Source organism: Microcaecilia unicolor, chromosome 6 (assembly GCF_901765095.1).
Source record: "Microcaecilia unicolor chromosome 6, aMicUni1.1, whole genome shotgun sequence".
NCBI classification, from domain to species: domain Eukaryota; kingdom Metazoa; phylum Chordata; class Amphibia; order Gymnophiona; family Siphonopidae; genus Microcaecilia; species Microcaecilia unicolor.
Window position 1 is genome coordinate 152649303 of NC_044036.1, and position 21481 is coordinate 152670783.

At 44.6% G+C, this 21481-nt stretch overlaps 1 protein-coding gene across 1 annotated transcript in view; it reads left to right on the forward strand.

Annotated features, from left to right (window-relative positions):
- The window catches only part of CADPS (calcium dependent secretion activator), a 520576-nt gene that overhangs the window by 192113 nt on the left and 306982 nt on the right, over positions 1-21481 (forward strand). Inside the window, 2 exon segments of the mRNA XM_030208035.1 lie at positions 4043-4182; positions 8618-8684. Coding sequence (XP_030063895.1) covers positions 4043-4182; positions 8618-8684 — 207 coding nt within the window.

The following is a 21481-nucleotide window of genomic DNA, read 5'->3' on the forward strand; positions in this document are numbered from 1 at the left end:
ACTTTCCAGTTGGCTCCTATGGGTGTGTGTAGGTTACTACTGTGGCAGAACTCTGGGGGCCGTCCTTCCCTACTACTCCCTCCTATTTTCCCATTTTACCAAACTGTGCCTAGTTCCTCCTGTGACCTCTGTGCTCTACTGAGTGTGGGCCACATGCATTCAACTGAAGGAGCCTGTAATGGGGGTCATAAAGCAGTTCTATGCAGTTTAGCAAGTCAGTAGTAACACAACACATGCTGCAATGTTGTTCAATTTAACAATTATACAACTAACAGCTTGTGCACAACGTTGTGAGTGGTGTCCTTCTCTTGGCTGCTCATCCACCACCTCTACCCAGCTGCCTGCGGGCCTCTCTCTTTTGTACCCGTATCAATTCCATTTCTCCTCACCATCTCTTTGCTGGGTCATCAGGTTGGGGGACATACCAATGTATATGAATGCTGAAAGACAAAAGTGGGTTATTTGCACCAACACTATTCCTCACTCTTGTGCTATACAGGTGAAGACTCAGAGGAGGCTGGCCCTAGTGGCCTGCAAGGCCAACGCCCTACACCATCCGTCCAGCCTCAACCTCCACAGCCTGCAGCACCAGCAGTCCAGCCTCCACCACCTGCACCAGCTGTGCATCCTCCGCGTCCACCACCACCTGCACCAGCTGTCCAGCCTCTACCACCACCAGCTGTCCAGCCTCTGCCAGCACCACCACCACCACCTGCACCGGCTGTCCAGCCTCTGCCAGCACCACCACCACCACCTGCACCAGCTGTCCAGCCTCTGCCACCACCACCACCACCACCACCTGCACCAGCTGTCCAGGCTCTGCCACCACCACCACCACCTGCACCAGCAGAGGCCGCACCTCCAGCACCGGAGGACTTTGGTGAGGAGGAGGAGGGCCCAGCTCCCCGCCAGAGGCCATCCGCCCAAAGGAGGCAACTCCTGCGGCTGGCCACGGAACTACTCCGCCACAACGTGCGCTTGGAGGAGTACCGCCAGCAGAAACTGGAGCTGCAGCGCCAAGCACTGGAGGCACAGCAGCGAGCACACCAAGAACTCCTCCAGGCGCAACGTGAAGGCCACCAGGAGGTGCTCCAGCAACTGAGACGGCTGGAGCAGAGCATCCAACACCTGCACCCTCAGGGCACCGCGCCTACTCCAGCCCCCGTGCTGCTGGAGCAGCCCCTGCCATCAACCTCCTCCTCCACTGACCACCAGCAACCACCAGCTAAGAGGTGGGCATTGCGCTCCTCAGCCTCCGCACCCACTCCTGCTTCTCCCATTCTGGGTCCTGTGGCCAGACCACTACAACCAAGAAGGTGGCCCGATTTCCACGGTGCAGCCGAAGCCGCAGGCTGCCGTGGGGATAGGGAGGAGGACACTGGGAGCAGCAGCTCCGAAGAGGGGGAAGAGACTTCCCGTGCAGCACCAGCTGCAAAGGAAGGGCGTGGGAGGGGTAGGAGGGGACGGGGGAAGGGAAGGGGAAAATGATGGGACATGCTGTAGGGTGAGGGTTGGTGGGAGGGGGGTGGGTGTGGGAGGGGGGGGGGTGGTGGTGGTGGTGGTGGGGTTGACCAAACACATATGCACTGTATGTAAAAAATAAATGCTCACTTACATTCACCTAAAACTTGTTTCAATGATTCTTTGTCTTGCTCTTACGCCAAGCTGGTAGGCATTGAGCTCTGCTCTGTGGGCTGGGGGTGGAGGGGGCTCCTCTTCCAGCTCATCTGGGGCCTCTTCTGGTGGTGGCTGTGGCTCCTCTGGGAGAGGCTGTCCTCTGCGCTGGGCCAAATTGTGTAACATACAGCACGCCACAAAGATCTTGGCCACCTTTTCTGGACTGTAGAGCAGCTCTCCTCCAGACCGGTCCAGACAGCGGAAGCGGTTTTTCAATAAACCAAAGGTGCGCTCAATGATCCCCCGGGTGCTGCGATGTTTCCTGTTGTAGGTTTCTTCTGGCCCTGGTTGTGGGTGGATCAGGGGGGTCATGAGCCATGTCCTCTGCGGGTAGCCTCGGTCACCTTTGCAGAAAAGCAGAATGAGATAGATGAGTGTGTATCGCTTGGAGCAGGTACAGGGGGGGCGGGGGGATTTGGATAGTGGGTTGTGGTGGAGGAAGCCAGGGCGGAGGGTTGCCCAGTGGAGGAGGTCTAGTATGGGTGGTACATGCATGTTGCACTTACCTAGTAGCCATCCACCAATGAACTCCCCTTGCTCGAACCTGCGGAAGATGCCCAAGTGCTGTAGGATGTAGGCATCGTGGCTGGAGCCGGGGTACCTGGCACACACGTCTAATATCTCCCCCTGGGCATCACATACAACTTGCATGTTCATAGAATGAAATGCCTTCCTATTTCTGTAGGTGGCTTCGTGTGCCCGGGGGGGTCTGAGGGCTACGTGTGTGCAGTCTATCACACCGATGACCGAGGGGAATCTAGCAACAGCATAGAAGGCGGCCATGTTGTTGTGCAGAGCCTGGGGGGTGGTGGGGAAAGTGATGTAGTGTGAGGTGTGAGTTATGAAGGCATCCAGGAACTGGGTGAGACAGTGTGAAATAGAAGCCTGGGTGAGGCCTGTGTTAGCAGCTAATACGGATTGAAAACTGCCAGTGGCCAGGACAGAGAGAGCGGAAGTGATTTTGAGGTGGGCAGGGATGGGGTTATTCCTACGTGTCTGGGGCTGAAGGAGGGGTTTCAGCTGCTCACACAGCTGACGAATGGTGGCCCTATCAAACCTGAACCTTGTTAGACACTGCTGGTCAGTGAGTTGTAGGAAGGTGGTGCGGGGCCTAAACACTCGGGGCCGTGAATACCTCCTGCGGTGGGTGGCCTCTTCGTGTAGCATGAATGCCACAAGTGCATTAAGTGCATCCATATCCCCACCACCAGTGCAAGTATTAGGACTAGTAGTCAAACAGCAACACACACAGATCTGTCACTTCCAGCCACTACGCCCCTCTGGCCACTCACTCGCCAAACAGTACAGGCACACAGAGACAAACGGAGGTCAGGGAATACAGTATACACGTGGGAAGAGTGAATGGGGAGGGATAGGGGGAGGGGGAGGGGAAGGGGCGATAGAGCAAAGGAGTAGGAGTAAGGAACGGTGAAAGGGTAAGACACAAAAAGAGGCAGGGCACACAGACGACCGTCACAGGTACTCAACACGCTCGGCTTTCTCTCTGCAACCACCACTTCAGCTCTTCCACCAACTGTATCGCCACTCTCCAACTACACACAATCGCTAATGAGTCTAAAGACGCTTTCCCCCTTGCTCTGGTCGCTTTTATTTCGGGTCCATCATATTACGCCCATCTTCCCGCTCAACCAGAGCCCTTTCGCTATTCGTTATACGTTGTACCCGTCCACATCGTATCACCGCCCCTAACACGCCCCCGACACGCCTCTTATTTGGGCGTTTTTACGTCCACGTACGAGCGACACGGACGCACTGAAACATTGCTTTCGATTATATGGATTTACTCGTTTTTGTGAGATTAACGTCCATCTCCCGATTTAGGTCGGCTCTTGGGCGTTTTTCTCGTTCGATTATAAGCAGGATTGTGTTCTAACATGCTAAAACTTTGTTATTAAAATGAATATGCAAAATGAAACAACTAAAAGATCTGAAAATCAGAAGAGAAACCCAAACGAACTGAAAATAAACTAAAACTTTTTGTCCTGTGCACATCCTTAGTAAGCACTGAGGATGGAAATGAAAAAAAAAGATGGTATTTTCAAAAAGATGATATTGTCACTGTTCATCTTGACTGAATCATGCTACTACTACTACTACTACTAATCATTTCTATAGTGCTACTGGAAGTACGCAGCACTGTACATATATGCAGGTACTTTTTCTGTCTCTAGAGGACTCACAATATAAGTTTTTGTACCTGGGGTGATGGAGGGTTGTTACCATACAGAGTCCCAAACAGATCTGTTTTACATGGAAATGTCTTGCATTTCTTTTCTTTTTTAAACTCATGCTTATGTGTGTGGTACTGTTTTACTGTTGTAATTGTGGGGTTCATTATTTGCAGGTTGTGCTTCACCCCACCCCCAACAGCCCCAAACAATCAGAATGGCACAAAATGGCAATTTCCAAAAATTGTCCAGACCATGACCTCAAGATCAAACTTGCAGTCCGAATGGATAAACCTCAAAATATGAAGCACTGTGGGTAAGTGGTTTGTTTCACCCATTTTTTTGTGTGTTACATTTGTACCCCACGCTTTCCCACTCATGGCAGGCTCAATGCGGCTTACATATTATATACAGGTACTTATATTTGTACCTGGGGTAATGGAGGGTTAAGTGACTTGCCCAGAGTCACAAGGAGCTGCCTGTGCCTGAAGTGGGAATTGAACTCAGTTCCCCAGGACCAGAGTCCACCACCCTAACCACTAGGCCACTCCTACAAAAGTCAAGAGAAACCTTTTCCCACTGGAGTTTTCTAGTTGTTTGCATTTGTTAACATACATATGGTTCTTTAACATGCTTTAAGCATGGTACACACTAACAGGGTCTTTTACTAATGTTTGTCTGACACAGGGCCCATTTTATTCATATGGGCTCTGCTGTAGTTAATATAGTAACATAGTAAATGATGACAGATAAAGACCTGTACGGTCCATCCAGTCTGCCCAACAAGATAAACTCATTTTACATCGTATGTGATACTTTATATGTATACCTGAGTTTGATTTGTCCTTGCCTTTCTCAGGTCACAGACCGTAGAAGTCTACCCAGTACTGTTCTTGTACTAAGTTCTGAAGCTAAAGTTGAAGCCGCTTAAAATTTACACTCCAGCCCATCCCTATCTATTCAGTCACGATCAGGGTGTAGACCGTAGAAGTCTGCCCAGCTCCCATTTTGTTTCCCAATTAACGGAGTTGCCACTCACTCTCCACTAAGATTCCACGGAACCATTCCTTCTAAACAGGATTCCTTTGTGTTTATCTCACTCATGTTTGAATTCCATTACTGTTTTCAAATGATTAATAAAAGACCCCCTAAATCAATTTAATGCATGTGAACCTATAAATTAATAAGCATTAAGAGACCCTTTTACTAAGCTGCGGTGAAAGGCTGCCTTTTTTCCTAAGAAATGAACTACTTGTCATGGGGCTATTTCGGGGGGGGGGGGGGGGGGGGCTATTGTGTTGGCGGTAAGGGCTCCCACGCTAACCCAGTGGTAACTGGGTAAACACCAGTGTTACAAAAATTAAAAATGTTTTTGTTGCGCTGGAAATGGTTCACGCTGGGGGGTGGCCCGGCAGTTGTTCCGGCAGTAGTTCCGCGTTGGCATGCGGTAAGCCCGCATTAGACTTGCCAACACTTTTTAAAGGGCCCCTTTATGAGCAAAATTGACTCAAATATGAGACATGCCATTTGAGGGTCCACAAAAATTTAGAAAAAAATTAGAATACTTATTGAACTGTTTATAATTCCTTGATGAGTGACTGTGGTTCTGTACTCAGAGAGATGATTATATTAGATGTGTTGTTGCTGGGAACCTTTATGGTGACTGCTTCTTTTTTATGCCACCACTTCTGTGGAACTCTATGCCATTGCTTGTGCGTAGCAAACTTTCTCTGAGAAAATATAGGGGCCCTTTTACTACGCCGCGTAAGCACCCACGCGCGCCCAATACGTGCCATTTCCAAGTTATCGCCCGGCTCCCAGGTGGCCCTTGCGGTAATTTCATTTTTGGTGCACGTCAGCTACGCACATCCAAAAAATATTTTTTATTTTCTGGCGTACGTCAGCTACGCGTGTCAAGTGGCATTTGAAACACGTAAGTCATTACTGCCCAGTTACCATGTGAGACTTTACCGCTAGGTCAATGGCTGGCGATAAGGTCTCAAATGGACGCGTGGCAATTTTAATTTTTCTGCACTCTATTTTCGGCAAAAATGTTAAAAAGGCATTTTTTACAGGTGCGCTAAAAAATGATTCTGCGCGCACACAAAACACATGTCTATGCTACCATAGGGTCATTTTTCAGCACACATTAGTAAAAGGACCCCTAATATCCTTGCTGAAAACTTGGCTTTTTGAGCAGTTCTACTTTTCTGTGACCCAGTAAGTATTGGTAGCATGTTTGTCTGGCGCCAATTACCATGTTTTAATCTGGTTAAGTTGTATTTCTGAATGTCGGAGTTTGTGTTTCTCCTTATCATTATTGTAGTTCTTTTCCTTTTATGTGTTATTAGTCTGTAAACCGCTTAGCCCTGCTCAACAGTTCACATTGTATAGCAAGTCTGGAATAAATAAAGTAAAATAAACATGTAATTTATAGATTTACCCTGCATGTCTCCCCGTGCTGTAGTACTAGTATCATTCTTGCCATGCAAATTACAGCTGTTCCATTGTTTTCAGTAGCGTTGAATTTGGCATATTTTACTGATTACCTTGCAAAACATTTCACTCAGTTCTGTCAAAAGGGTTTATACTGATGCATTACAAATAATACAGGATCTCACACTTATTATCATCTTTTGACGTGCATCAAAGCAAGAGGTAATGAGAAGTTATTTGTTCACTGCTTGATGCCTGTTTTTGTAAAAATGTTTTTGTTAATGTTGGGCTCACATTTTTTGGGATTAGTAAGAGTGTATCTATTCTTATTTATAAAGCCTAATGAACAGAATTCTATTGCAGTGTCTAGAAACTAAAATTATGCAACTGTGTATATGATTTGTTAGGTTTTTAAAAAAATAGTGCAGTATAGGGGGTCTCAAACCAATCCCCAGGATGCACTCAGCCAACGTGGCTTTCAAAATATCCATAATGAATATGACTGAGATAAATTTGCATTTACCACTTCCACTTTATGCAAAATGTATCTCAAAGCTGGATGTACCAGGGACTGGGTGGAAGGTTACTACTAGAATGGCTCAGCGCAGAGATAAACTACACAACTGGTTCTCAGACCAGTCCAGTTGGGTTATCAGGATATCCACAATGAATTATACATGTGATAGATTTGCATGCCTAAAACTGCCATTATATGCAAATTTCTCTCATGCATATTCAAGTGGGATGCCCAGCTTGAGCGTTCTATGGCATCCCAGCTGATTTGAGAAGCTTCAGCATGGTATTGAAAGTTGGTCTCCTGACAAAACACGGCCAGTGTTGAGACCTGAAGAACATCTATGGTGCAATATACAATGAGTTTATGTCTCTGTGGAGGTTGCAATTTTATGGAATGAGGAATCAAGGGTGGAAAATATTTCTTTGAGAACGTGGTGAAGGCTACACGTCAAGTTAATAGAGTAACATTTGGTGTACTTCAGTTGGAAGGCGTTGGTTTGGAAGAGCATTTCCCCGTCTCAAGTGTATTTGTTCTGTTTCAATAGCTCCTGGGACATTGACAAAATCTGTGCCTGAACACCCAGTAGACAATGAACAAAAGCTGGTGGAGGAGTGGCCTAGTGGTTAGGGTGGTGGAGTTTGGTTCTGAGGAACTGAGTTCAATTCCCACTTCAGGCACAGGTAGCTCCTTGTGACTCTGGGCAAGTCACTTAACCCTCCATTGCCGCATTGAGCCTGTTATGAGTGGGAAAGTGCGGGGTACAAATGTAACAAAAAAAAATAGTTTAGAACTTTTATGTCTAGATTAGAATGAGGTGTATCAGACTTACGGTGCTTAATGTTTAATCCTAAGGGGTTTTATGGGAGATATAGCCATTTGTTATAGGAACACCGAGTTATTTTAAAATAAATTTTGATATTTTGTTAATAAAAAATGTTTTGTATTTAAGTAATATATTATTGATTAGTCACGGTGTTGTATGATGTTTAAAGCTGACTAGTACTAATTGAAACATCCCATGTATTTTATTAGAAATGCATATTTTTTTGGGATATCCTAAGACCTGACTGGCTGGTGGTCCCACAGGACAGGTTTAGGAACCATTGAACTACACAACAACTTAAAAGAGATGTTATGGTTTGATGAGTTATATAGTACACTACAAGTCAGAAGTCTAGGGAGTACTTATCAATCCTTTTGTGGCCATGATCCTATGATCGCAGTCAAATAAAATTATGTGACCCCCCTCCCCCAGGAGGTGCAGAATAATGATGCACCTATGGAGAGCCCACTCAAAATGAAGGTTTTGTAAAGCTGTGCTTTAAAGTAATCTCTCTATGACCTTGGACAAATCTCTTTGTTTCCCTCCATTGATCCAACTTGTCTGATTAATAATTAGTTCAAGAATAGGCTGGTGGTTAACTTTATTTATATAGTGGCTGTCTGAGCTTAATGCCAGGCTCACAATGTTTAAAAAGCCCACATTGTTGCAAACTACACAGACATATTCGCATATTCAATGTCAAGAGCCATGCATGAATACCCAGGGTCTGTTCATCCCATGGCTGTGAGCAGTTCAGATGCCGCTTACCGTCACAGACTGAATATTGGGCAATTCATCTTTTGACATTAGTTTGCAATTTGTCATTGTAGTCTGGCTTGTCAAGTGTTATTTTATCATTTTTTAAAATGACCTTCCTATTGTGAAGAAAAGTCATAAAACCAACAAATGCAAAGGACAAGATGTCCTTTGTTGCCGTCATGTTTCGTAATTTTTACCTCTTTGTAATTTTCCCAGGTACTTGTGGGCCATTGGTAAAAACGTTTGGAAGAGATGGAAGAAAAGATTCTTTGTGCTGGTTCAGGTAACATATTTTGTCTCAATTAATGGCAGCATCTTTATTAAAAAAGCAATAAGCTTTTGCTCTTAACATGCATTAACAGCAAGTTTAAATGCACATTTACACCCAGATGCTGTATAGGTTAAGCAGTTGATTTAAACAGATGGGAGAATAATTTGAAAAAAGCAAACAGGTGTGTAGTCAGGACCCACTGCTGACTGCATAATTGTTTTTAAATGTTTGGTTCTAGTATTATAAGCTACTCTTGAAACTAGATGCAAATATGGCATGTCAGAAGATTTCAAGATCACTTCATATGGACATATATCAACACCATGAAGCATTCACACATTTAGAAGAGTTTTAGTTTGTGGGAAAGAGAAGTATAATATGGGCAGTCGTACAGGCCAGACAGTCTTCCCTCCCTCTCTGTCATTTGAAGATGCTGCCACCCACTGGTCTGCAAGGGAATTGGGAAAGTGTGGACTCAGCTGAATCTTCTGCAGAAACCTAGGCCTGGAGTGTTAGCCTGTGGGCTAGAGCTGCTCTTCGATTAACCCACTTGAAAATTAAATGGGTCAGAACCAGCAGCATGCTTTTGCTTTGAAACATCCACCAAAGCATTTCAAAAGATATGGGCCTGATATTTAGCCAGCAGTGGTTAGCCATTTTTAAAGTGCTGACCTCCCCAGGCTGAATGTGACTCAGGTATTTACTGCAGGGCCTAATCTGGGCATCATCCCTGAATATCCGAGTTTTCCCTGGCAGATGGAAGTCATCTGGGTACCAGCTAATATTCAGCGCCAGTTCCTAGATAACTATTCAGGCAAGTTAGGAGTGCTTTTTAAGCATTGACATAGAATATTTGTGGTACTTGAGTAACTCCGAGGTCCATCCCTGGACTGTCCTGGCACTAACTGGAGAGTGCTGTGGCACTGAATATCTACTCTAGGGCCAGCCAGTTTGACTAAAGTTCAAACCTTCCTGCAGCAGCTTCTCCCTTGTTCTAATCCTATTATACACCTTTCACCTTGTCCTCCAGTTACCCCAACACCGCTAGTCAACAGCTCTTGGAATACATTTTCAATCCCTTCTCTGAGAAATTTAGAGAAACCATTAAACATATTCATCTCACACCATCATTATTAGACCCATTTCCATCAGGCTGGTTGCGAGCTCAACGTCATGGCCTTTCGCTGTTACTTCTCCACATGACCTCTTTGAGTCTTTCCATGGGTATTGTAGTCCGATGTTGGAAATATGCTTTAGTAAAACCTGCTCTTAAAGTCCCATCTTTAGATCACTCTAATCCTGCCAGCTATCATCCAATTTCTATTCTTTGTATAGCTTCAAAAATTACAGAGAAAGTTGTTTTCAATTTACTCTCAAGTCATGTTGATCATCAAAGGATATTACACCCCAGACAAACTGGATTTAGAGAAAAGCATAGCACAGAAACTACCATCACAGCATTAACTAGTGAACTGCATTCCATTTTAAATGACGGACAAATTGTGTTCTTTATATCTCTCGATCTGCCTGTTGCATTCGATCTTGTCAATCATTCTCTGCTCATATCCCGTCTTCAGTCTATTGGACTTGGTGACCTCACTATCAAATGTTTGATCCTCTTTCCTCTCAGATTTTAGTTTTTCTATTGCTACTCCATCTAGAACATCTTCAGTAATTCCTTTGCTCTCTAGTGTGCCCAAAGGATCAGTTCTCACTCCGCTTTTGTTCAATATTTTCATCAGTCCTCTTTCAGCCCTACTACAAGACCACAATATCCATTTTTTTCATTTACACTGATCACATTTTATTGATTTATCCTGTATCTCCATTTGATCTGAATTTAGCCCTTCTTTAAATCACATTAACAGCTCTATCTAATTGACTATCTACTCATTGACTTATTTTGAACCCCAGTAAAACCATTGCATGTTGGGTTTCTGGACTGTTATCCAAACTCACTGCACCTCTTAAGCTCTTTGACCTTTTATCAACCCTGCTGACTCCATTAAGTACCTCGAGATTATTATTGATTCAAAGTCGCATTTGACCAACAGATTGCTAAAGTTGTAAAAATTGGATTTCTCTGGCTCCGGAGACTGCACTCAATTAGATATTTTCTGAACTTTTCATCATTGCATACCTCAATTCACATGTTCATTATATCTCAAATAGATTATTGTAACATAGTTTATGCAAAGTTTTCTCAACCTTAAATTCACTGACTCCAGACTCTGCAAAATTCTGCTGTCTGCTTACTATTTCGGGCTAAATATTTTGATTCAATTACTCCTCTACTATCTAAGGTATACTGGCTCCCACTCACATACTGCGTACAATTTAAAGTCCTTCTCCTTGCTCATAAACTCTTCAGCACATCAATCCCCCTTGCTTGGCTTCACTGATTATTCCTTATACTCCCTCTCGTGCCCTGAGATCACTGGATGCCTACAGACTAATATTACCCTCTCCCAAGCAAGCCCATTATGAGTCTACATGCCATTCTGTATTCTTTTTCTTGGCCCCTTTTCTCTGAAACAGTTTACCTGCAGTTATTAGATCTGAACTTTCCCTGTCCAGATTTACAACAAAATTCAAAACTCAGTTTTTTCAGAAGGTCATTGGCTTTTCCCCTAATTAAATACTAGCCCTTTGTGCAAAAGCAGAGTCACAGTAATCTAATCAAATCCCTAATGGAATTCCTTTCTGTTTTTATAAATTTTATTGTACACCACATTGATGGATGTTTTAAAGCAGAGGCAGTGTATTAAGACTGTTATAAACATAAGCATTTAACCAGGCAGAAACTTCTGCCTCTTTTCAGATATCGACTCCATCTTCACCAGTTCACATATAGGTGGTAGAAAGCTATGTAAGTAGAGAATCCTCACCATCAGCTATTCTACATATACTGCCTAAGTGCACAATTTAATTGAATAATGAACTAATTAGCGTCAATAATTCTCTTTGTATCAAGCAATTATTGGAACTAATTAAATTGAATTGGCAATTAAGCACGATCTGAAAAAGGGGGAGCGGAAATGTGAGGGTCATGGGCATAACGGGGGCATTCCTAAAATTAATGCGTATTGTTATAGAATAACGGGGATTCACACCTAATGTAACATAGTAACGTGGAGGGTCATAATTGAACAGGGCCAGCCATCTATAAGGGCAGTCATCTCTAATGACGGCCCCGTAAAGCGGCGTACCCAACCGCATTATGGAAACAAGATGTCCGGCCATCTTTCGTTTCGATAATACGGTCGGGGTTGGCCAAATCTGAACATTTGGGCCGTCCTTAGAGATCGCCGGTGTTAGAGATGGCCACCATTGGTTTTCACCGGTAATGGAAACTAATGGCGGACATCTCAAACCTGGCCAAATCCAAGCCCTTTGGACGTGGGAGGAGCCAGCATTTCTAGTGCACTGGTCCCCCTCACATGCCAGGACACCAACCGGGCACCCTAGGGGGCACTGCAGTGGACTTCACAAATTGATCCCAGGTGCATAGCTCCCTTACCTTGGGTGCTGAACCCCCCAACCCCCCCAAAGCCCACTACCCACAACTGTATAACACTACCATAGCCTTTAAAGGGTAACAGGGGGCACCTACATGTGGGTACAGTGGGTTTCGGGTGGGTTTTGGAGGGCTCCCATTTACCACCACATGTGTAACAGGTAGGGGGGGAGTGGGTCCACCTGCCTGAAGTGTACTGCAGTACTCACTAAAAACTGCTCCATGGACCTGCATAGTGCTATGATGGAGCTGGGTATGACATTTGAGGCTGGCATAGAGGCTGGGAAAAAATGTTTTTTTTGGGGGGTGGGTGGGAGGGGTTTGGTGACCACTGGGGGAGTAAGGGGAGGTGAATTCCGATTCCCTCCGGTGGTCATCTGGTCAGTTCGGGCCCCTTTTGAAGGCTTGGTCGTGAACAAAAAGGGACCATGTAAAGTTGGCCAAATGCTCGTCAGGGCCGGCCTTCTTTTTTTTCCATTATCGGCCGAGGACAGCCATCTGTTAACCACGCCCCCATCCTGCCTTCGGTACATTGCCAACACGCCCCCTTGAACTTTGGCCAGCCCTGCGACAGAAAGAAGTTGAAACCACTAGGCTATGCCTCCACTCATTCAATGTAGTCTTAAAGCTACTCTTCCATCAGCTCATTACCTCAATCCCTGTCCACATTATCTTGCTGAGTTAGGGGTGGGGGGGGGGGGGAGAAACATAGGCCCCCAGATTCTACATATTGCACCTAGCTTTCTGCGCCGAAATCCAAGTGGATTCTATAACAATGAATGTAACATAATTGGCTTAACAAGCAAATCATTGTTGATAACAGCACTTAACCAGTGCTAATGAGCACTAATTGGCAATAATTAGAATTTACGCACACAACTCACTAAGTGTAACCTATAATGAACTGTGCCTAAATTCTAATGCATGCCATTCAAAAGGGGCATGGTTATGGGCGGGGAAATGGGCATTTTGTGGGCGTTCCAAAATTTACGTGCATAGTTATAGAATATGGCTCAGTGCATGAAAATCTACGCGCAGGGATTTACACCACATTTTCATTGGTGTGAATGGAGGTTTGTAGTTTTAGGCGCTGGGATATCAACTAAGCATATTCTATGTACCGCGCCTAAATCTAGGGATGGCTTATAGAATACGCTTAGTCAGAAATGTTTACCGCGCTGATATTTTAGGTGCATTATATAGAATCTGACCCAGAATGGGGGATTTTGCTGAGTGGAGGCCTAAACTGGTTCCAAAAACTGGTGGCAGGTTTTTTTCCACCCCATCTCTGCCTGACAAAGTAGCTCCAGTGGGAGGGGCAGGGGGTTGGCCCCCATGCTTCTCCATTCTCATTGACTTTGAAGGTCACTATATCAGGTGTCAGTTTACTTTCACTCAGCCCAGCAATGTCATGCCTGAGATTATACTAGGAAAGTTTTATTGACTATACCAGTGGTTCCCAAACTTGGTCCTGGAGGCACCCCAGCCAGTCAAGTTTTCAGGATACCTACAATGAATATTCATGAGAGAGATTTGCATGCAGTGGAAGCAGTGCATGCAAATCCTTCTCATGAATATTCATTGTGGGTATCCTGAAAACCTGACTGGCTGGGGTGCCTCCAGGACCAGGTTTGGGAACCACTGGACTATACTGAAGTAGTAGCACATTCACAGGCAGATGATCAAAAGCCCCGCGCTGTTCCAAACAGCGCTCTAAAATAGCGCTGGAACAGTGCGGGGTGCTATTTGACCTATGATCAGAGATAATGCATGCAAATTTAAGCAGCGCAATTATCTCGGATTATGGGGTAGAAGTGCGGGAGAATTGTGGCTGAGCATGCGCTCAGCACAATCCTCCTGCACTTGTTTGACAGGTCTGGGCTGGAGACCAATGAAAAGAGAAGGACGCCCATCTTTAAATCGAAAGATTGACGTCCTCAACTGCCCTGTTGCAGGGACGGCCAAATTTCAAGGGGGTGTTGGAGGTATAGCAACGGGGCAGTTGAGGACGTCCAAAATTGAATGTTTCTATGAGAAAGATGTCTTTCTCATAGAAACATCCAATTTTGGACATCCTTAACTGCCCATTGCAGAAACGTCCAAAATTTGGACGTCCTCAACTCCCCCATCACAGAAACGTCCAGATTTTGGACATCCTCAACTGCCCCGTCGCTGGCATGGTGGGGGCGGTCCGCCCCGGGTGCATGTCGCTGGGGGGGTGCCGCGCGCCTGTTGGCTCTTCGTTTTCATGCTCCCTTTGCCCCGGAACAGGTTACTTCCTGTTCCAGGGCAGAGGGAGCATGAAAACGAAGAGCCGGTAGGCGCGCGGCACCCCGCCCCCCAGCGGCATGCACCCGGGGGGGGTTTCTTTCGCCGTGGGATTGGGGGTTCTTTCACAGGGGGGGGTGTCGTGCTGTTCCAGGGGGGGCGCTGCACTCGGGGGGCGAGGCGCATCGGCGATCCGCCCCAGGTGTCAGTCCCCCTAGGAACGCCACTGCTGTTGGGGAGAATGGGGGCCTGCCAGCATGCAAATGCATGCTGGACAGGGCTCACCATTCCTCCCCAATGATCTGCAAACCCTAACACCAGCTCAGAGCTGGCATAGGGTTTGTCGCGGCCAGCGACCCAATCTTCGGCGCTGGACGCTGATCATTGGGGATGAATGCGTTTAGCGCTGATTAGCATGCATTTGCAGGCTACTTGCACTAAGAGCCCTGTTTAGCATGCATTTGCATGCTACTTGCGCTAAGAGCCCTCGAGTGCGTTGTTTCACGCGCTTGAGGGCTATGATCATGGGGCGGTAGCAAACACCGGCGCTAGTATGGCACTAAGAGCCTCTAGCACCGGCGTTTGCTTTTGATCATCTGCCTGTCAGTTAATTGCAATGAAATTGTTGTTGTGAATGCAGCAATATTCCTTCTGCTTTCACAGCATAACAGGACTTCATTTTATCACAGTCAAATGCCTTAAAAGGGGTCTTTTAAGCATGATATGCACTGAAATTCTTTCCTGAAAACTTCCTCTTTCTGATTTCTGTCATGCCAACATTTTACCAATATTTAAAAGTAGAGTTAATGGCAGTAGAGAGAGTGCACACACACAGAAAAAATAGATTGTAGTTTAAGCACTCCTGTGTTCATTCCATCTTTCTATCCTGACATCTTTGTTATCGGTAATGAAAGTGCCTTATTATTTTTTAATCTGTTCCCTAGAGTAGACCATTGGAGTACCTAGACTCATAATTAACGTAGCTGCATTTGCTTTCATTTGCTTAATGATAACACTGCTATTTCTGTGTGAACTGTTAGGTTCGCAAATTGTAAAACTGAGCTAAATTTGTACAAACCGCTGGCCGGAGCCTTTCATTTTGCAAGTTGGGCAGGGTGCACTTGGACTTCATGACTACAGGGTTTTTTTTTTGTAGCTAGTAGTGTAGTGTAATGGTTATGGCACTGAGTTTTGAACTTAATATTGAAGTCCCCTACTAAAGAGTGTTGTTATTGCATTCAATTCTGGTCGCTGTTCTCAAAAAAGATATAGCGGAATTAGTAAAGGTTCAAAGAAGAGCAACCAAAATGACAGATGGAATGGAACTGCTCCCATATGAGCAAAGGCTAAAAAGGTTAGGGCTTTTCAACTTGGAAATGTCTGCGAGGGGATATAATTGAGGTCTATAAAATCTTGAGCGGTGTAGAACGAGTAGAAGTGAATCATTTTCACTCTTTCAAAAAGTACAAAGACCAAGGGGCATTCAAAATTACATGGCAATACTTTTAAAACAAATAAGAGGAAATATTTTTTTCACTCAAAGAATAGTTAAGCTCTGGAACTCGTTTCCGGAGGATGTGGTAATGGCGGTTAGTGTATCTGGGTTTAAAAAAGGTCTGGACAAGTTCCTGGAAGAAAAGTCCATAGTCTGTTATTGAGATGAACATGGGGGAAGCCACTGCTTGCCCTCGGACTGGTGGCATGGAATGGTGCTACTAATTGGGGGCCCCTTTTACAAAACTGCAGCAAAAGAGGGCCTGCACTGGCATTGGCATGTGTTTTTGATATGCCTTGAGGCCCCCTTTTACTGCAGCAGGTAAAAGGCAGGTCTTTCAGGGTTTTTTAGGAAATGGCCATGCGGCAAGTGAAGCATTTGCCGTGCGGCCATTTTGAGGGGAGCACTTACCGCCACCCATTGAGGTGGCAGTAAGGGTTCCCACGCTAACACAGCGCTAACCCATAGGCGCCCCGTATAAGAGGCTTGGGGAGGCTAAGCCTCCCCAGCCCAATCGTGAACTTCCGCTTGTGATGTAGCCCATCCCCCCGCCCCACGCATTTTGATCTTTTATTTCCGTGGCAGCGACGTCAAGGAAGAAAAAGACTACAGGCTCGCCGCCAGCTTCTCCCTTCTCTCTGCACACAGTGTCCCGCCTTCTGCGGTGATGCATTTCCTGTTTCCGCGAGGGCGGGACACTGTGTGCAGAGAGAAGGGAGAAGCTGGCGGCGAGCCTGTAGTGTCTTTTTCTTCATTGACGTCGCTGCCACGGAGCATATGGAGGTAAGCTCCGCCCCCTTTAGCCTCCCCAAACAGTCTATGCGCTAACCAGGCAGCGTGCGGCACTACCCGATTACCACCGGGTACACAATAGTGCTACAAAAATAATATATTATATATATTTTTGTAGAACCAGATAGGATGCACACTGGGGGTGTTAAAGGACCCCTAGGTTCCTGCCAGGTACTTGTGACCTGGATTGGCCACTGCTGGAAGCAGGATACTGAGCTTAACTGTATATTAGATTTTTTTTTGTGTGTGTATTGATTTTATTATGTAGTTTATTCTGATTTGCTGTGCTTTCCTGTCATGAATGGAATTCCTATGTTTTGTTTGTTTGTTTATTTGTATACATTAGTTGTTTTTATATATATGTAAACCGTTCTGTTTTGCAGTTGCAATAAGATACGGTATATAAATTAACATAAATAAATAAAAATAAAAAATAGATGGGCCATTGGTCTGACCCATTATGGCTATTCTTATGTTCTTATTAAAACATGCTAAGATTAAAACCCTTCTCTGTATTATGTGCCTTTAAACCCCAACCATTACTCTTAGCATTTTTGTAATATAAGATACTCAGAAGGACCCTGTTTTATGCTTGAGTTCTAAGATTCCTTATTAACATTAGTTATCACCTTTGCTTGTCCTTCAAACCACTTGAACACTATGGAGCCTATGCAATAAAGCATAACTTGCACGTTTAGAACCTTTATAATATGCTGAAATTGAATTTAAGCCCCCTCCCCCAGGCCATTATACAGAACTATAACCCCTAGCTGTAGTACTGCAAAAATACCACTGGGGGTCACTGGCACAGGCAAAGAGCAGGAATGTTGGGTATCATTCTTGCCTGATCCCAGTAGACACCAGGAATATTGGAAGGTAGACGTGTGGGGGGGGGGGGGGGGGGGGGGGAGGGGGTTCTTTTGTGAAAGTGAGAGGAGGGAAGACCCTTGTGGGTGGGGAAAGCATGATGAGGGATTTCCTAGTGGGGTGAAACTTTCAGATGGGAGGATCTATACTTTGGGGGGACCCTTCAGGTTGGAGGGGGCTTGTATTGGGGAGAGCTTGAATTGAGAGGAGAGCTACACCCCTTTAAGAAACAACCCATGAGCACTGGGCCACAGCTTTGAGGGGTTATTCTTCCAACTGTAATGTGGCTTACATTGTTCACTGCAAGTTCCATTACAGAATTTTCATAGTAATAAGATGTTTTGCATGCATTTGTATGATTTGCATCTCATTATTTTTTACCCCACAATGACTTCACTAATACTACATTATGGTTATCTAACTTACATTAAAGGGCAAATCACGTGTGTTAGAGCTGTTACACGGTTTGATAACTTCCTCCCTTAGGCTCCTAAATTAAGATGAATTTTCAGCTGAAAACTTAGGCTCTTAAATTTGGCTGAATATAGGGCAGAACTTTTGAAGCATAAACTTAGGAGCTCAGGTTTTTATGAATATTGGGCAAATAATTTTTTAACTCAAGTAAATTGCTCCTTCAACCCCATAAATTTATTCAGTTAGCCTGAGAGGGCTATTGATTCCCTCATTTGCCTCTCAACTAGTAGAATTGCTAGTTTCTCCAAGAATCTACATTATGGTTAGCATCTGTTAGTGCCTCAAATAAACAGTCACATACTACAGTAACAATGTTCTAGTTCTCTTCCAAAATGAAAAAAAAAAAAAAAAAGATGTTGGGTGGGGAATTCATAAGGTGCAGTTTTAGATTTACCCAGGAGGTGGCAGCAGACTATTGCATGTGCTTTGATGGTTGTGAGTAAGAGGCACCAAACAGAACTGGCAAGGTGAACACCAACATCTGAGGGGAGGGGGGGGGGGGGGGGGGGGGAAAGAGCGACTGCAATCAGAGCAAAGTTATAGGTTCTGACAAACTTAAAAAACTCAGTGCACCCTTTTACCTGCAAGGGTGGTGGGCGATTTTCAATTAGTGCATGTGCCTGGGTGAATAGTTTTTAGAATTAATTAAATATATATGTATGAAAATATGATGTCCAATATGCATTATTGCACTTTGTTCTGAGAGGGCTGGCATTGGAGTGATCATGATCATGGGGAGATGAAAGGCCTGAAACTTAATTCAGAGGGGTGAAAGGCTGAAAGTTTTTCCTAGGGCACCTAATACCTTTGTACTCGCTCTGGCACCATAGGCTCTCGGTTCCTGTTGCCACTTAACTGTTAACACGCAATAAATCTGAGTTTTGCAAGTTACACACAAGGACATAGATGCAAGTTTTGTGGGTCCTCAAGCACTCTAGATATTGTCTCCTGCACTCTCCTGGATCAGGAGTGATGGCCGCATCCTCCTGTTTCTGGTGCCACCTCCTTGGGAAATAGCAACATACTGATTGGGATCAGCCTGCCAAATGAGGAAGCATTCTCTTATTTGGTTGGCCGATCCCTTGTTGTACATTTTGACATACCACTAGGAGGCAGACATGCCATTTTCCAAGATGGCAGCGGAAGAAGTTGCTAGAGGACACCTCACCGGGACTAGGTCAGTACTGTTGATCCATGGGGGTGCTATAGCTTCAGTCACTCTCTAGTTAAGGACCTCCCTATACTAAGTGTGCAGTCCAGGGCTGCCCTGGTCTTGATAGCCTCCTTAAAGAGAAGAAGTTGTATTTTCCTTTTCTTTTCCAATACTGAATGTAGATTTGCTCATGCACTGACAGGAAAGTAGAATTAAAACAAAAAATATATATTTTATTTATTGATGTATCAGTTGTAAGAATATTGTGACTCTCATGCCCTCTTGGATCAGCAGCAGCATGGGTTTTGCCCATATCACATTTCATTGACTTCAATTCTTGACGTGTTGATATGGGAACTCGATAGCCTAGGCTCTGGCTTTCTCTTACTCTTTTTGGATGTGACCGCTGCGTTTGATTCTGTGAACTATGCCGTACTGCTCTACGGTTTGCATCAGAGGCAGAGGAGGGGGGAAGGGGGCCTGTTCCTGACAGATTGTCTTCCTACTTGAGTGATCAGAAGCAGCAGAGGTGTTTAGAGGCATCTACTTCTTGGTGACGCTCAGTACTGACTAGTGTACAACAAGAGTCAACCTTGTCAGCTCTTCTATTTAACGTCTTTTCTTCACCCATTGTGTGCAATTATTTGGACACATGGACTACATTTATTTATTTATTTGTTTGTTACATTTGTATCCCACATTTTCCCACCTATTTGCAGGCTCAATGTGGCTTACATAGTACTGGAGAGGTGTTCGCAGACTCTGGTGTGGACAGATACAAAGTGATGTAGTGGTAATAAAGAGTTCATAAGGAACAGTCAGCGGAAGAGTTGTGATATGTCCAATATGTACTTTGCTTTTGTTGTGTTGCAGGGATCAGGCATTTAGGTTGGATCGGTGAGGTATGCCTTTTTCAAACAGGTTAGTCTTTAGTAATTTCCGGAAGTTTAGGTGGTCGTATGTTGTTTTCAAGGCTTTTGGTAACGCATTCCACAGTTGTGTGCTTATGTAGGAAAAGCTGGATGCGTAAGTTGATTTGCATTTAAGACCTTTGCAGCTTGGGTAGTGCAGATTTAGATATGTTCGTGATGATTTAGATGTGTTTCTAGTTGGTAGGTCAGTTAGGTCTGTCATGTATCCCGGGGCTTTGCCGTAAATAATTTTATGGACCAAGGTACAGATTTTGAAGGCAATTCGTTCTTTAATTGAGAGCCAGTGTAGTTTTTGGCGGAGGGGTTTTGCGCTTTCAAATCGCGTTTTTCCAAATATAAGTCTGGCTGCTGTGTTTTGGGCTGTCTGAAGCTTCTTTAAAATTTGTTCTTTGCAGCCCGCATAGATTCCATTACAGTAATCTACGTGACTTGATTGTATCAGGTTGCGAAATTTCAGTGTCTAAGCTGATATTATGCTTTATGTACCTATTGACCTTCATGGTAATATCGCGGGTACCGTGATTGCTGCATGTTTTCAAGATCCTGTCTCCTTACTAAGTGCCCATGAACTATCCCGCAGCTATCGCACAATGGAGGATCTTTTCATTAGCCAGAATAAATCTTTTGTTCTATTTTCTGTTCTTTAAATAGCTAATGCTGGCATAGCTTTTCATAGGGATATTGTTTGTTTAATTGTGCTCTTTGATACACATTTAAGCATGAGACCCTATGTTAATGCTCTGGATCACAAGACCTTTTATAAAATGAAGATTATTTGTCATTTATGACCTGTATTGACTGCTGCTGAATTTCAAGGTGTTTTTCAAGCTGTGCTTATGGCCTAACTTGATTATGGTAAAGTGATCCTACATGGTCAACTGGTGCTAAATGCTGCTACCGGATTTGTTTTAGGGTTGTCTTGGTCAGATCACAATAGCCTAGCCCTAATGCACCTTTATTGGTTTCTGAATGATTTCCAATAAGATTCTTATGTTTGAGACTCATCAGAAGCTAGCTGCAGGGTGTCTGGAGGTTCTACTAACGTCCATGTGGTTGACCCTTCCCTTCATGTTGGGTCACAGTCTACCTATGCTTTACCGTTGTTTCAGAGGGTAGACTTCAGTTGACTAGGTGGCATGTATTTTCTTGTTTTGCTCCATTATTGTGGAATGGCCTCAGATTTACTGTATAATGCAAAAGATTTCTCTGACTTTTGTGAAACCCGTTTGTTTAGGCAGGTATTCATTCCTCACTGAAGTTGGTTTTGTGCTGCTCTGAATTTTTTTGTACTTGATACCAATCGTATGTGTA